The sequence below is a fragment of the Cyrtonyx montezumae genome, unplaced genomic scaffold (genome assembly GCF_038088225.1).
Source record: "Cyrtonyx montezumae isolate F1298 unplaced genomic scaffold, pur_monq_1.0 scaffold_32, whole genome shotgun sequence".
Classification (NCBI taxonomy): Eukaryota; Metazoa; Chordata; class Aves; order Galliformes; family Odontophoridae; genus Cyrtonyx; species Cyrtonyx montezumae.
In genome coordinates, this window is record NW_027072037.1 from 466,272 (window position 1) to 483,070 (window position 16,799).

Genomic DNA, 16,799 nt, shown 5'->3' on the forward strand with positions numbered 1-16,799 from the left:
CTGAAGCTCCAGAGCTGGGGGAGGCTCTGTGTGGACCAGGGTGGGCACCACCCCACAGAGCCACGTGGGAATATTCTGCTTTTTTTCTTCTGAACTGGGAGCTTCTGGCACACTTGACAGCTGGAGGAAGGCAGAAGCCAAACTCCCAGCTGAAGTGGGAAGTCTGCTGTGCACACATCTGCACGATGTTCTTCAGCAAACCGTGGCGCTCGGAGCACGGATTGAGCCTGATCCAGTTCTGCTTGCAGCTAGTTGGAAAGCTTCTGCTTTGCAAAGTCCAAAGATGGACTTTGTTTGTTCTTAGTGTGATGAGTGTTAGACTGGGGTCGTTACTCAAAACCATTCCTAGAGTTCTTTGGAACCTTCTTTTATAGGGAGCAGATGATCCAGTGTTTCAGCTGGGTCACGATTAAGCCAGAATAAACAGTAATGCTGTTGCACCAATGGAGATCACTGAAGCTGTGCTCAGAGGGCTGCAGAAGCAGTGATGGAAATGGTGGTGATGCTCTGTGTGAGCAGTGCAAACTTCAGCAGCAGAGTGCTGTGAGGGGAAGGTGCCTGAGGAAGCTCTTCTTGCTTTCCACTGTTGAAGCCTCAGCCAGAACTGCTCTCTGGGTGGTGAAGTCTTTTCCATGTCCAGATAAGAGCCATCACCAGGTTCTCCTGCTGGCTGTCTCATGGACTTTGTCCTTCACTAGACAGGTGTTTTTCTGAACGAATCACTTCAGAATCACAGAATCACTCAGGTTGGAAAAGACCTCAAAGATCATCGAGTCCAACCATACTGCCCTCACTCTAACAGCCCTTTACTAAATCACCACATCCAGGGATGGTGACTGTACCACGTCCCTGTGGAGCCCATCCCAGTGCTTAACAGCTCTGTCTGTACAGAAGTGTTTCCTGATATCCAACCTTAAATTTACCCTGGTGCAACTTAAGGCCATTTCCCCTCGTCCTGTCACTGTCACCAGTGAGCAGAGCCCGGCCCCACTGTGAGCACCTTTCAGATACTGGCAGAGAGCAGTGAGGTCTCCCCTCACCTCCTCTTCCCCACACCAGACAGCCCCAGCTCCTTCAGTCTCCCCTCGTAGGGCACACTCCCCAAGCCCTTCTCAGCCTCACTGCCCTTCTTTGGAGCTGCTCCAGCACCTCCATGTCCTTTCTGCACTGAGGTGCCCCATAACGAAGGCAGCACTCGAGGTGAGGCCTCAGCAGTGCTGAGTACAGGGGCAGGATGACTTCCCTAGTCCTGTTCCTAGAACCCTTCAACTTCTGCTTTAACTCACTGTTTGTACATCCTTGAGTTTTGTCCCTGAAGCAGAAGAGCTTTCAAGGGGAAAGGCTCACAGATTTCCTGGTAGTAGTGGATGGTGGATGCAAATGACTGCTTACAAATGCTCCTCCCCTGCCCAGGCTTGTACCTGCAGATAGTGGTGGGTGCAGCTGGAGCGTGGTTTCCCTGGGCAGGGCTCTGAAACCATCCCCATCCTGTGTGCCTGAGAGCGAAGCACCGGCCTGGGAGCAAGCAGTGCTGGGTGAGCTGCATCTTCTGATGGGTGTGCTGGCTGCTCTGTGCTCCTGAAAGTGCTGTTCTACTCCCACATTCTCATCTGCTGTGCGAGGTGTGGGATGTTAAGCACTTCCCATGGCACAGTGTCTTGTAGTATTTGCTGTGGAAGGGCCTATTGAGCTGTGCAGACCAGTTCTGTTTCTCAAACAGAGCTGGAGAACGTGCAGTTCTTCCTATAGGCCCAAATTGTTGCTTTAAATAGAGGTCATTAATTGTTAATTCTTATTTCTGTCCCGATTCCTCTAACCAGGAAATGCATCCTGAGCAGTGGGTGGAGCTCAGGAAAGGGACCACGCTGATTTCAGGTCTTTGTTTGATGGTGTAAGTCATTGCAGCTGGAGAGTAAAAGCATCCACATGTCTTGAGTGCAGCAGGTCTCATGCCTGTGCTCTAGTGTTTATTTAAAGCAACTCGTGTGCTTTGATGTGGTGTGAGTGCAGTACCTGTGAGGTTCTGACTCCTGGTTGCCTGTCCATGGTATGTGTGCTGCTGGGAACCCTTTTGTACACGATGCTGAGGGTGCTCCTGCAGTGCTGCCTGAAGCTGCAGTGATGTGGGGGTTGGGAGTGACTGCTGTGGAACAGTGATGTTTTCCTGAGGAGGAAATGTGAATGCAGGCACGGCCACTTTGCACTGCAGTGGTGGGGCTGAACACCTACAAGTAGCTGAGTGACAGTCACACTCAGCCTGTGTTATTTCTGTAGAAATGAACGATCTCTGCACTTCAAAAATTTCAAAATAGCAGCTTTGGTGCCCCGTCAGTGCATTCCTGTAAGTGAGATGTATCCTGAAAATGCTGGAAAGTTCTCTGTTGGTTCCTGGGTGCATCCTGGAGTGAATGCTTCTCTGCCTGGGCTCAGGAAGGTGCTGCACCCCCTCTGTGCTGGTGCCTGGCCTCTGGGCTGGAACACTTTGCTGGGGGGGGGAGTGGGTTTGGGGTCAGTCCTTGATGTTCTTAGCAGAAAGCCATTCCCTGGCCACGTGTAAAGCAGCCACGCTGGTAACAAAAAGCAGCTGATGATTCCAGAAGTGGCTGCAGGAACGGCTGTGGGTCAGGCTCTGAGGTCTGCTGGGTTTGGTCCTTGTTCCTGAGTGTGGCTGCTGTTCAGTGCAGGGGAACAGCAAGAGCAAAGCTCTGGGGACGTGGAGGAGGAGCTCTTGGCTGCTTCATCATGTTTCACATCTTTATTTTCTTCTTATTTTTCTTCCCCAAATGGCAGTTGTTTTTTTTTTTTATCCCATGTGATGTGGATGATGTCCTGGGGTAGAGACTCCACAGCTTTGTAGTTCTGTTTGATGCTGTGTGGTGTCTCTGCTTCTAGCCGGGTCTGTTTGCTGATAACATCTTTTCCTGACTGAGGAGCTTTCCCTTACAGTTTGTGTTTGTTTTTATGGAAGCTGCCCTGTATCTTTGATCACCCTTGTTGAACTCTTGTGTGCCTTTCTCTAGTTCTCCCGTGCCTCCTTTTTGAGAGGAGGAAGAGGAAGGCTGGCCAGCAGGACTCTGGCATCTGATGTGTCAGTGGCAGCAGCTGGTTCAGAACACATTCCTGTGCATGTAAAGTTATTTTCCCCATAAGCATCACACAGTATCTATTGGCATTGGGCAACAGAACTGCAAATCAAGCTCAAAGTTCTTTCTGCCAGCTCTGCCACCATGAAGGACAGCCAGCAGTCACCTGTGCCAGTATTGCACACTTTTTTCCAGGTAACTTGCATGCTGAACAACACTGTTCCCTGTGGGACTCATCACTCCCCTCTATTAAAAGAATCAGACTCATTACAGTCCTTCAGCTTCTCTTAAATCCAGCTCTGTCCTTCCCTGAGCTGCTCCTCTCTGATGGTTCACATCTTGTGTCTGCCATGCTTTCTGTGCTGTGTCCTGTCCCTGTTCATCTGCTGCCCTCCTGACTGCTGCTCCTGGAACTCAACTGGAATGTATTATTAGTTCTGATACCTCTTTCCAGCTGTTCTGACCTGTTGTACAATGTCCTACATCATGTGCAAGAACTTATTCTTCCTTCTTTTCCTCATTCAGAAACTTCTTCAACTCCTCACCGTATTTTTTGATACAAGATGGGCATTTCTGCCCAGCTCCCTGGGGATGTCTTCACTCAGCCTCTGTCATCTCCCTTCTGATTTCCCCTTAAGGTTGCTTTCTTTTTAACACACTTTTCTAATGCAGTCCATGTTTTTTTTTCCTCCTTGCTGTTCTGCAAAGCAGTGGGTTTTTATTTTGCTCCCATATTCCTGGAAAGATGTAACTTTAGTTGTCTGCTGAGATTTTCACATGATGCAGAGTCACTGTCCAAACCTTCTCCACTGCACTTAGCTTGCTCTAAAAACAGAGATAATTCCAGTAATGCTTTTATCTGATCCCACTGGGGTGGTGCCACGTGTGAAGGACATCTGACCTCGTGCTGTCTGATCCCACACTAGCCCATAGAAGCATAGGTCTCATTTCCCCCTCTGGTTGTGGATGGTGTTGGGATGCTGTGCCTGAAACCAGCTTTGAGAACTCACTTCCGCCTCCTAACTCCTGTTTTGGCCGTATCTGTGGCACGGAGGGAAAGCGATGTGCAGTTAAACTTACAGAAGGCTTTCTGCTTGCTGGGTGCAGGAAGAAGAGTCCTTGCAGGTTGTCCTGCACCCCGTGCCAGCTTAGCTCCAGGCCCCTGCCTGCGGGGTGAGCGCTTCGGTCGTGGTTTTCCCATAGGAAGCGCTCTGTTCCCCGTGACCTCCGTGTCCTCTTGCAGCACAAAGCACGTTATTCTTCTCATGGGAATGCAAACGGAGAGTAGGAACTTGTGTGAGAGCTGATTGTGCAGCGTTTCTGTGAAGGAGGTTAGTGTCTTGGGCATGTTTCTTGCTTTCCCACCTCTGAAGTCCTCGGAAGTGCTTGGTTCCTGGCCCTCGCTGGGGGAGGATTCACACGTCGGTCGGAATCGCTGGAGAGTGTGCAAACCAAGGAGCACTCCCCCTTCTTTTCCCCTTTATCCCTTTGCTGAGACCAGAATCCAGAGTTGTAGGGGTTGGCAGGGACCTGTAGCGAAGCTTGGTGCTGCTCTTAGCAGGCTGTGTGGGAGCATCCTGATTTCAGCCCTTCTCAGGGCTGTTTGTGGTGCTGAGCATCAGGGATCGCAGTGAAACAGCGTTTGTAGTGAGGGCTGGAAAGGCATAGGAGAGTCCTTTGCAGGTGGAGCACTGAGTGAGGATCAGGCAGTGAAGGGATCTCTCTGGCTTCGTGCTTTCCTGCTCTGTGTGCCCAGGAGTGCACAGCACACGTGTGGAGGTGTGTGTGTGTCCCTCTAGGACATATGGGTGCTGCTGTGTGAAGGAGGTGGCACAGGGATGTGTAAGAGGGTTTCTCCTCACCAGTGCTGTTCTGTGGCTCAGGGTCTCACTGCACCCCAGCTCAGGTCTTTTTCCCCTTGTGTGGCTGTACAATTCTGGAGTGGTCTGGCTGCCTTTGTCTCGAGCAGCCTCAGTCTGCTGTCTCCTATTTCATGCAAACTCTGAAGACAGAAGTTTGTTCCCGATACCTCTGCAGATGGGAGCTGCTTGGAAGCCCGTGCTGGTGGATGGATCTGATGGCCTGGATGCCCACCTTGGCCTCGGGAGCTTGGAAAACATCTGGCAGTGATCAGATGGCAACAGCACAGAGCAGCCAGAGGACCTTTATACATCTCTGTTTGCAGTAAACCTCCTCTTCCCCTTTCTTTCCCCAGATACATAGTTGTGATAGGGAAGCTGCTGGATTTCTGGCACGGGGATGTGCTGCTCTGTTTGAAGAGTGGGGACCTGCAGCACGCAGGGAACAGTAGGGCCTGTGGGGAAGGCTGGGATGGGGTGGAGGGCTGAGGGTGGAGGGACCACGTGGACCGGCTTCTGAGCTTCGTGTTTTCAGTAGGAATTGCTAGGTGAATATTCCTGCTAAACGTTCAGGGGTGAGGCTTTTCTAAAAGCAAAGAGATGGGGCAACACAGGCACCAAAGTGCCAGAAAAAATAATTCAGAACAATGACCTCCTCCCCAGTGAATTAGCTCAGCACTATGTTTTTGCAGCTACCTGATGCTAAGCTGTGATTCAAAGAGGCTTTCTTGGAGAACCTGAATGCTGAGTTAGCAAGAGGTTGCTGTTCATAATAAAGCAAGATGCTTCCCACTTAAGATAATTCCACCTTTAAACCTGTTGTGGACCGGTGATATCTGAGCAAAATAGCAAATAAATGAAACTTTTCTTTCTTGTGCTCAATCTCACCGTGTGCCCCTCTGTTGCAGCTGAAGGGGCCGAGGTGCTCAGTGGCTCTGTGCAGTAAGGAGTGTCCTGCAGCTGCTTGTTGCCATTCAAACGTCGTCTTGGATTTGCATGCAGGAAAAAAAGCAACAAAGAAAGCACTCTGAACAGATTCTGTTTTAATGTTTGTCCTGAAATTGGGTTTTATTTGAATGGGAACGGTCCTCGTGAGCACTGTTGTAGCATAAAGCTGAAGAGATTTCACACTGGAGTATGTGGCTCTGGAAAAACCAGTAAGCGAATATTAGCTGTGGGATGCTTGGATTTTCTGGTTAATTTTCACATCAGGTGAAGCAAGTAAATACTGCGTTTTCCTCTCTGCATTTGGTGGGAGCTGTTCCAGTGCAGTGCTGGTAACCAGAGTTGCTGTTAGGAGGCTGGGCACAGTGTTCCTGCTGCGGGTATGTGTAGGTCCCAGCTTGGATTGAATGGACAGCCTGATCTGCACACCCAGCCCTATGGCAAGGCCCCATTTGCTCAGTCATTTGTTTTTAGGCTGCAGCACCCAAACCTTTCTGGATAACCTACTCAGCTACTGGAGCACCCTGCTGTAGTGCCCTGCGTCCCTCAGGAGTGCTTTTTGGACGGTTTAAGGGAGAGATGGGAGCAGTTGCCATGCTCATTGTGCAGGGCTGAAGCAGGATGGTGCTTGTGCTGTGCTGTGAGAGGCAGCTGCTTCTATGGCTGTGTCTCAGGCCAGAGCTGGCTGCTGCAGACTGAGGCTCTGAGGGCTGGCAGTGGTTGGCTTTTGCCTTCTGCCCTCGGGTCACAGAATCACAGAACAGCTCAGGTTGGAAGGGACCTCCAGGATCAGGAATCTCCAGCCCCTGGCACACGCAGGGCCACCAGCCTCCCCATGTCACACCACACCAGGTCACCCAGGGCCCCATCCGATCCGGCCTCAAACACCTCCAGGGATGGGGCACCCACCTCTCTGTGCAGCCTGTGCCAGCACCTCACTGCTCTCAGAGTAAAGAACTTCCCCAACATCCCACCTAAATCTTCCCTCCCTCAACTTCAAACCATTTCCCCTCGTCCTGCTGTTCTCTGCCCTTGCCAAGAGCTGACTCCCCTCCTGTTTATGGGCTCCTTTAGGTCCTGGAAGGCTGCAATGAGGTCACCCCGCAGCCTTCTTTTCTCCAGGCTGCACAAGCCCAGCTCCCTCAGCCTGTCTCTGTAGGGGAGGTGCTCCAGCCCTCTGAGCATCTTTGTGCCCCTCCTCTGGACCCTCTCCCACAGCTCCCTGTCTTTCTTGGACTGGGGGCCCCAGACCTGGACACAGTGCTGCAGATGGGGCCTCACAAGAGCAGAGTAGAGAGGGACAGTCCCCTCCCTGTCCCTGCTGGCCGCCCCTCTGCTGATGGAGCCCAGGATCCCATCTGCTATCTGAGCTGCAGGAGCACACTGCTGGCTCCTGGTAAGTTTTACACCCCTCAGGACCCCCAGGTCCTTCTCTGCAGGGCTGCTCTCAAGGGCTGCTCCTTCCAGTCTGTATCAGTGCCTGGGATTCCTGCAGCCCAAGTGCAGAACCTTGCACTTCGCTGTGCTGAACCTCATTAGGTTCACCCAGGCCCACCTTTCAAGTCTGCTGAGGTCCCTCTGGATGGCATCCCTTCCTTCCACCGTGTGGACCACACCGCTCAGCTTGGTGCCATCAGCAGACGTGCTGAGAGGTTGGGTGGGCTGTGTGCAAGAGCCCCAACATGCTGCCATGTGGCTCTCACCATGCTCGTGATGGGAGGAATCAGCAGTGAGGTGAAGTCCCAAGAGTTTCGGATCAGATTCACTTTTTTGTAGTGCACTTTTCCCTCCCAGCAGCACCAACTCTGAATTTTCAGTTCAGTTCTGCAGCACATTCAGCAGGCAGGTGTCTCATAACTCTTAATGTAAGTGACCCTGAGTGGATTCCCTGCCTGTGGACCTTCCCAACCTCTGTGTTCTGTCCGTTGAAGGTGGTGAAATGAATTCAGAGTGCCCGGTGACAGCAAGGTTTAAGCCTGGTTTTAGGCCTTGCCTTGAGCTGTCTGGAACAACCATGACTGGCATCTACCTGCTGTCAAAGCACTCATGTCGTGTGCTTTGGGTCTCCTGTTGTCCCAGCCGTGCTCTGAGGAGGATGGGAAATGTCACAGTTTCCTCTCAGTTGAAAGTTCAGCTCTTGGATAATCACAGCTTTGAACTGCAGGGAAACGCGTGCTGCGTTCAGGACTTCTGAGTGCACTGCTTTGTGTTTAGCCCTGATTAGGGCAGGAGTTGGGTGGCTTTGGTTGTTCCATCTTTCTCTCTAGGAAGCCTCTTCTTCAGGGCATCCTCAATTGCATGCTCTGTTCTCATTGAGCAGTTCTGACGTGGTTGTGCTTGGCAGGCAGCATCCAGGTACGCTCTGACAAGAGGTGTCTGCTCCGCTCTGTACTATGTGGTGTACCCTGGCTCAGTCTTACCAGCTGTGGCTTTCCCCCTCCCCCAGCCTTGATCTTCCCCCAACCAAAAATAACTTAGGTTGAGCTGTAAAGCCCGTGCTAATCCCTTTGGTTGCAGTCAGAGCCCTCGTGCTGGAGGCACTCAGTGTCCGGGAGCCCTTCCCTCGGAGCTCTGTGACAGCTATAGCCTCAGCCCTTCTTTTCTCATTGGCATTTTGGCACCTCCTCAGAGTGCTGCTGGATGCTTTCACTGCTAACCTCCTTTCCTTCCTTCCTTTCAGCCCGCTTGGTTCCTAGCTCTGCTCCCTGACCAGCAGCTCATGGCAGCTGTGGTCATTCTCTTAGATTTTCCCCCTTTTCTAAGCCCAACAATCTGATCAGGTTGCCCGTGGGCCCACACGTACCCTCCCTTTCCTCAGAGGAGGTGCGAAGGTGAAACCTTTTCTAAAGCGAGTCGGTAATGTTTGCTTTCATTGATTTGTTCTTCTTCTCGTGACCTTTTTCCCTCTCTGATCCATAGGTGGACACAGTGCCTTGGGAGCACTGCACATGCTGGAACTGCCTGGCTCCCTGAGGTGTCCCGGGATGGCAGCTAGGTGACAGCAGTTGAGGATGACCCTGACTGAAAAGCTGCGTGAGAGGATATCACAGGCCTTCTATAAGCACGGGCTGCTGTGTGCTTCCTACCCCATCCCCATCATCCTCTTCACTGGCCTCTGCATCTTGGCCTGCTGGTAAGTCCTGCCAAGTGCTGCTTGTTCCGGGCTCTGCTTTGGGGGGTGTGGTTTCTCCTTTCTATGTGGGACAAAAGAAGAGAGGGGATGAAGCGTCTTCATCTGATTTCCTGACTAAATTGGAAATGAGGCTGCACCTGAAGTGTTGGGTCTGGCTCTGAACCCTACAGGATCTGGTAGTACTGAGGATGATATAGCACAAGGCCACTGAGGTCCTGCAGGGCCTGGGGCAGCTCTGCAGGAGAGGAGAGACTGAGAGGGCTGGAGCTGCCCAGCCTGGAGCAGGGGAGGCTCAGGGGAGTAAATCCCTGCAGGGAGCTGCAAGGGAACGGAGCTGGGCTCTGCTCAGGGCTGCTGGTGCCAGACTCAGAGGTGATGGGTACAAACTGCAGCACGAGCGTTTCTCTTTAAACGTAAGAAAGCACTTTTTACTGTGAAGGTATTGACCCATTGGAGCAGGTATCCCAGATTGCTCGTGGGGTCTCCTCCCTGGAAGCAGAAGGCTGACCCTACTTGAGCAGCTTCACCATCAGCTCTCAGGGATTGTCTGTGGGCTTTTTCAGTTTGTGAAGGTTCTCCAGGAGCTGTGGAATGCTACATGATGAACGGGAGTGGTCTTCAGACCTTTTAACTTTCTCCAGTTGAGGAGCTGTGTTGATTTAGTAAGGTATTGGCAGTGTTCCCTCAGTCGTGCTTCCTTGCTGATAGGTCATCTTCTGCATTTTCAAGTTGGAAAAGGAAGTGTTGCTGAAGGAAGCACACATGCTCTCATGTTCCTCGTGAGCAAGGAGCTCCTGTTCTCTTGGGGCTGGGTAACTTTGCAGTTGCAATCTATGTATTGCTTCTGCATTTAAAACAAGAAATAAAGCTTACATCTATATCCAGCTCCAATACAACGAGGCCATGTTATCTGCTGCATTGTGCTTCAGGCTCCTTGCCTTGTGCTAGAATTGGTGTGTCGTCTTGCCATGGGTCAGGGGCCACTCTGCAGGGAGCATCTCATAAATACAGGTGCAAGGGACTGCTTCTTGTTCTGTGTGGAATAATCTGATCTTTGTGGTGTGTGGGTGCATGCAGTTGTTAGCTCTATGGCCTGCACAACTGTAGCTGTTGAAAATTCATGCCCTAGCAAATGGGTAAGGGACTGTGAGGGTGAGAACCTGAAGCAAGATAGCCATTAGCTTTCAGAGTGCCAGAGTAAAGACTATAATTTATTTTCTTAATCAATGCCTGATTGTATAAAATGGCACAAAATAATAGGAACAGAAGTGGCCAGCAGTCACCTCAGTGACTGGCTGTCTATGGAGAAGGGCAGGGAACTTCGAAAGCACTGTAATAATCACACAGATGAGTTTCTGGCTAATAGGCTAACTCACTGAAGGCTCAAGTCAAGTCTTGGCCCTGTGCTCTGTGGTGTGCATTTCGTTCCCTGTGCACTTACTCCATTGTTCCACTTGTCACTGGGCTGACTGCTGCATTTTCAACTCTGTCCATCCAGTCTGCCTTCCAAGATGCAGAGATGGAGCAGCTGCTGGGCCTGCTCAGCGCGTGGTGTGGAGTGAGCCCTGTCTTTGAGAGCTGTTCTGTGCTGTTATTTACAGGAGTTTGGGTGTTTGCTTCCTGGGGAAGCTTTCTGTTGGGTGAGGTGAGGAACTGATGGTGTCTTGATTTTGTTCTGCAGTCACACTGTGGGGCTCTGAGTAATGGTCCCTGGCACCATCTTATTGCAGAGGCGTTCCATTTTCTTAGCAGAAATCTCACTGATTCATCCACATCACTTAAAAAAGGAAAAAAAAGACGTGCTGAAATATGGAGAAGAAAGCTGGCAGAGAAAATCGAGGCCCACTGTTAAGGTAGGAGCTCACCTAAGCAACATTTTGGTCCAGGATGGAGAGTGAAGAGACCCTCAGCACTGTTCACAGAGTACTGTGGGTTTGTGTCCAAGTCAGGGATGATACACAAGTGGAGTGCTCCAGGGTGATGTTTATGAACGAGGAAGGAGCTGTGACATCTTTGGTTTGGTGAAGAATATTAGTCCCTGTCCGTGAAGAAACATGTGGGAAAAGGAGAAGGTAGCAGAGCAGGAAGGAAATAATGTGTTCTTCAGTCTCAAATGTGCTTATATAGACAGGTAACCATGCTTAAAATCCATCGTATGGTTGAAGTAAGAAACGATGCATCTTGAGATCTTGAAAGAAAGAGAAATGAGTCTTCTCATCTTCTGTACCTGTATGCACCCAGGAAAGCTTGCAAAATTCAGCAGAGGAGATGAAGTCTCTTAGAGCTGCCCCTCCCCAGGGCAGGGCTTGGCAGTTGCCCTCCTTGAACTTTATCCAGCATCAGTTCTACTCCTTACCACTGTGACAACAGTTACCGTGCTGATGTTCCTCCTGTTGGGATCAGGTCTCAAGGATCAGGTAGCACAGTCCCTGCAAGGTACATCAGGGATTGTTTGACTGTATTCTGATGAGACCACTTCTGGAGTACTGTGTCCAGTTCTGGGCCTCTCAATTCTTATCAAGAGAGATAAGAACTGCAGGAGGAAGCCTGATGTAGGGCGAGTGACAGCTGCTGGAGAGATGAGAGCAGTGCCCTGGATGTTGTCTCCCTGGCCCTAAAGGTTTTTGAAATAGTATGCCATGATATCCTCATAGACAAGCTCAGAAAGTGTGGACTGGATGAGAACACTGAGGTGAAACCTGGCAGTCCTGGGTTCGGTCTTGCTGAACATCTTTGCCAGTGATCTCAATGAAGGAATGGAGATGAATGGAGACCCTCTTTGGAAGGTTTGCTGCTGACAGGAAACTGGGAAGGGTGGCTGCTGGCCCAGAGTGCTGTGCTGCTATTCCTAAGGATCTCAGCAAGCTGCAGAGATGGGCAAGAGGAACCTTTTGAGATTCAACAAAAGCAAGTGCAGGAGGAATAACCCCGTGCACCTGTACAGCTGGGGCTGACCAGCTCTGCAGAGAAGGGCCTGGTGGATGCCAGGGGGCCGTGAGCCAGCAATGTGTCTTTGTGGGCAAGAAGGACAACAGCATCCTGACCTGCACTGGGAAGAACATTGCCAGCAGGGCCAGGGAAGAGGTCCTCCTCTTCTAATCAGCACTTGGAGCACTGGGTCCACTTGTGGTTCTCCAGTTCAAGAGAGACCTGGGCGTACTGGAATGAGCCCAGTGAAGGGCTGCTGTGATGACAAAGAGCCTGGAGCAGTTATCCCACGAGGAGTGTTCACCCTGGAGAAGAGAAGGCTTGAGTGGGGGGAAGATCTGAAGGGGGAGGGAGGATGGATGCTTAGCTGGGAGGCTTACACTGTGCTGTGTGATAACTGGAGGAGCTGAGTTGCTGACAGCTTCTTCGTGCTCCAGATGCAGAGAAGGCAGCCTGCTGTGGGAGCCAGCTCTGTGCAATGACACCTCTCCTTCCTCAGAAAAAAACTAAACCAGGGGCAGGACAGGGGGAGTTGTCACTTGTGCAAGTCAGAGTTTTGAGAGTCTTGTCAGTGGGAGACGATGCAAAGCAAGTGTAACTCGATCAGAAGCAGGTATTGCTTATGCACTTAGGCTGAACAGGAAACCTGCTGCCAAATGCTTGGCCTCCTCTTCTTGTTGGCAGAGCCCTTTTTCCAAATTTTCTCCTATTAGCAGTGGGTTTTCAGGTTTTTCTATCCCTGCAGTAGCTGGTTTAGGCCTGAAACAGAGTAAAAGCTTGTTCTGCATTGAGCAGCACGGAGGTGGCAGCTATTTTAAGGCAGTGTATCACCACCCTCTGTTATCTAAGAGCTGGCAGCTCTACTTTCCTTCGTGTTCTCCAGCAGAAGATTGTTTGGGGGGTGGTGGTGATCTCCGCTTCAGTGCTGTGAAGGAGGAATATGCAATAGTAGGGATTTCAGTTCTGTTGTGCTGCCAGCTGCCTGGGGCTGACCTGGCACCTCTCCCTCTTGGCCCTTTAAGCTGTCTTGAAAATATGTAAAGTAGCTGGATGAACATTTTTGCTTGGACTTACCTTGTGCTTGGTAACTAGCAAGAGCTCGTGCTTCACTTCAGCCATACTGACTCTTGGACAATCTTTTTTTCTTTTTTCCCTTTGATTTCCCCATGCCACATTTCAGATCTCCCTTTTCTCCCCTCCTTGCCTCTGCACTTTCTGGTTTGGGTGTTCCCCTCTTTCCCTGATGGTCAGACAAATCTCTAGCACAGAGGAGCGTGAGGAGGAGCAAACCTGAAGGCTGGAGGTCACCATCCTGCAGTGTAACGGGAGCACTTCTTGCAGTGCAGAGGAGGCTGACCCAGGGCTGTCACATCTCACTGTCCTTGCCATGTTTAGTAGCTGTGGGCTGCTTCTGACACCTCAGGAGCAGCCTTTAATTTAATTTTATTGTGTTTTTTTTGCTGGCATTTGATGGCTGGAGTAGCTGTCCTCGTGGATTTCTTGGTGACATCGTGTTATTTTTTCACTTTTTGCCCCGCTGTCCGTCTCAGGTTTCACTGATGAGATCCCCTCATACTGTGTGAGCATCTACGTTCAGCAACTCATCTTTAACATCCTACTGAAGCAGCCTGCAGTAAATGTATGCTGGAACAGCTCTTCTTGTGTGTTCTTTCATCAGTCATCAAAACTTCACATGAACATAAATGCTCAAATATTCCCAGAACTGCAGGGGCTGGGAGGGACCTCTGGTGATGGTTGAGTCCACCCCCTGCTAAAGCAGGTTTGATGTCCAGACACATCTTGAACATCTCCAAAGCAGCAGACTCTGCATTCTCTCAGGGCAGCCTGTTCTGCTGCTGTTCTGGTGTTATTAGTAAGTATGTATGGTGCCCCTTTCCCTGCTGGGGACATCCATTTGTGCTGCTGCTGGCTGGAGAGGAGGAAGCTTTTGGTGTATGCTTACCCCAGGGTGAGTCTTGTTTTGCAGCAGGGCTCAGGAACAACAGCATGAGTGATGTATGCTCCCCAGCTCGTGTTGGAAGGGCAGAGCTGAATGCAGTGTGTGCAGTCAGCAGGAGCTGCTGCACAGAGCAGGCTCTGTTTTAACCTTTTTAATCTTCTTAAAAGTGAACTGCCCGTGGGCTCTTCTCTCTGTAGCTGCTGAAAGTATGGACAACTACTTTTGGTGTCAGACAGTCTGCCAGGAAGCCCTGCTCCTGCTGGGTACACATCACTGTCTGCTAATGCTGCAGCTCCTGCAGTCTCAGCCAGATCTGCCAGTAATACCACCACGTACAACAGCTTTTGCTCCCAGGAAAGGGAGCAGCTGTTAGAGCAGAGCTGTGCCCACGTGGTGGTTGGCAGGGGCCTGTGCTGCAACACTGGCTGTAAGCACGGGGCAGGCAGTCCTGGCTGCCCTCTGAAGTGCTGCCATGCTGCCTGTAATGCTGAGGAGCATTACAGTCAGGCCTCACCGACCTAATGGGAGAGGAAGAGGATTGTGTGTTACGTGGCTCTGTCTGAGCAGCGTGGATGCATGCAGGGGAAGCTGGAGGAGCCCGCCAGTGAGACCTGCACAAAGCTGGGGAGGGGACAGAAAAATCTGCTGCTGCAGTGCATCACACGAGGAAGAGGCAGTCTGAGGGGCTTGCTGCATTAGGTGCTGCCTTCCCCTTCCTTCCCTGCTCTAGGGATGGGTAAAGACATGCACTGGAAGGAGCACTTGTGTCTCTTCTTACAGCACCAGTCCTCTTCCATAGACCTAATGTAAACAGTTGAGTTGCAGGGAAGTGCTGAGCTCTGTTCAGACGGTGAGAGGTCTGCCCTGAGCACAGCCCTGAGTGGGGTGCAGGTGTATGGGAGCAGGGGTTGCATTGGTTGCAGGAGGACGTGGTCCTTAGCAGTGCATGGATGGCTCCAGAGCTGTGGGGTATTTTTTTTCCCCATAAAATATTCCTTCTTTGCTCTTGCCCTCATTTTGTTGCTTGCAGTTCTTAAAAAAAAAAACAAAAAAAACAACAACCAAACCCACTGTTTGTTCTTTCCTGTGTTGCATTTGTGTGTAATTCTGACTGCTGTGCACAAATAGGAAAATCCTAACGTGGAGAAAAACAACTACCCGAGAAGAAACCCACCTTTGTTCATTTAAAAATAGCCCCTGAGGAGCTGAGTGGGGCTGTGCCTGCTGTTGTGGGAGATGGTTTGCACTTCAGGATGGGAGTGGTTGGCTTCTTCCCCTGTACAGGTTTATAAAAACAACTTTTCCAACAGAAGAATAAACCAAGTGCTGCAATCCCAACAAGCCTTCATCTGAGCTGCAGCCAGGCAGTCTGTCACGAGCTGCATCTCTTCTGATGCCTCGTGTGACCTGGGGCAAGTGGGATGCTGTGTATGAGCTGCCTGTGTGCAATGAATGTTTCCCTTCCCAGCTTCTCAGGGAGCTTCAGCAGCAGTTGATCTGCCTGAGGGGAGAAGGGCACTGCAGAGGGACCTGGAGAGACTGCATCGATGGGCCAAGGCAAACTGTATGGATGATATATGTATGAATGTATACTGCAGCACTGGGAAGTCATGCTGCCCCTGTACTCGGCACTGCTGAGGCCTCACCTCGAGTGCTGCCTTCAGTTTGGGGCAACTCAGTGCAGAAAGGACATGGAGGTGCTGGAGCAGCTCCAAAGAAGGGCAGTGAGGCTGAGAAGGGCTTGGAGAGTGTGCCCTACGAGGGGAGACTGAAGGAGCTGGGGCTGTTTGGTGTGGGGAAGAGGAGGTGAGGGGAGACCTCACTGCTCTCTGCCAGTATCTGAAAGGTGCTCACAGTGGGGCCGGGCTCTGCTCACTGGTGACAGTGACAGGACGAGGGGAAATGGCCTTAAGTTGCACCAGGGTAAATTTAAGGTTGGATATCAGGAAACACTTCTGTACAGACAGGGTTGTTAAGCACTGGGATGGGCTCCACAGGGACGTGGTACAGTCACCATCCCTGGATGTGTTTAAATCCATTTGGATGTGGTGCTCAGGGCCGTGATTTAGCAGAGGGCTGTTACAGTGAGGGCAGTATGGTTGGGTCATGGTTGGACTCGATGATCTTTGAGGTCTTTTCCAACCTGAGTGATTCTGTGATTCCTTTCTCCTGTCCCTCTGCTGCAAGGTGCTGCTTCCACACCTCTGCCAGCAGCTCTTGCGTGTGCTCCCCAATCCTCAAAGCTTAACGTTGCCGTTGAGGACTTGGGTGAGGGAACTTCACCCAGTGCTTCAGGAGGTGTCCCTTGGCCATACACTGTGGGCTCTCCTCCTCAGGGGTCTCCAGTCCCACCTGGCCATGGGGCTGGGCAACCTGCTCTAGGGGTCCGTGCCGGGTTGGGGGAGACCAGAGGGACCCAAAGGTGCCCCCAGCCTCAGCCGCACTGCCATTCTGTACACAGAGCATGCTCCTGTTCACATTGTGTTGGGGTGAGCCATCCATGTGGTGTCTGCTGTTTAGAGACTCATTGACAGACTGGGAAGATTGAACCTTGGAAAGCTTGCCGAAGGCGAAAGGAAAGCAAATACTAAGTCTTGCATTAGACAGGATGAGCCCCTGGAACTGTGCTGACTGGGAGCTGGTGGGCTGGAAAGCAGCTCTGCAGCCAAGGATGGGTCAGGCAGTGTGGCCCTGCAGCTGAACATCCATCTGCATCCTGGGCTGTGCTAGCAGGAGTGCAGCCAGCAGGGCTAGGAGTGCAGTTCTTGCCTTGCTTGGCCTTTGTGAAGCCACAGCTGCTGTCCTGCAGATGTGCTGGGGCTCAGAAACATTGCTGCACTGGGAGGGATGAGGGAGAGCTGTAAGTGAGGAGGCCATCAAAGTGGGGAGGG

At 51.3% G+C, this 16,799-nt stretch overlaps 1 protein-coding gene across 1 annotated transcript in view; it reads left to right on the forward strand.

The window, feature by feature from the left end:
• Positions 1-16,799, forward strand: part of SCAP (SREBF chaperone) — a 45,162-nt gene that overhangs the window by 782 nt on the left and 27,581 nt on the right. The window contains exon 2 of the mRNA XM_065744864.1: positions 8,807-9,020. Coding sequence (XP_065600936.1) covers positions 8,899-9,020 — 122 coding nt within the window. The 5' untranslated portion in view covers positions 8,807-8,898. The remainder of the gene's footprint in view (positions 1-8,806; positions 9,021-16,799) is intronic.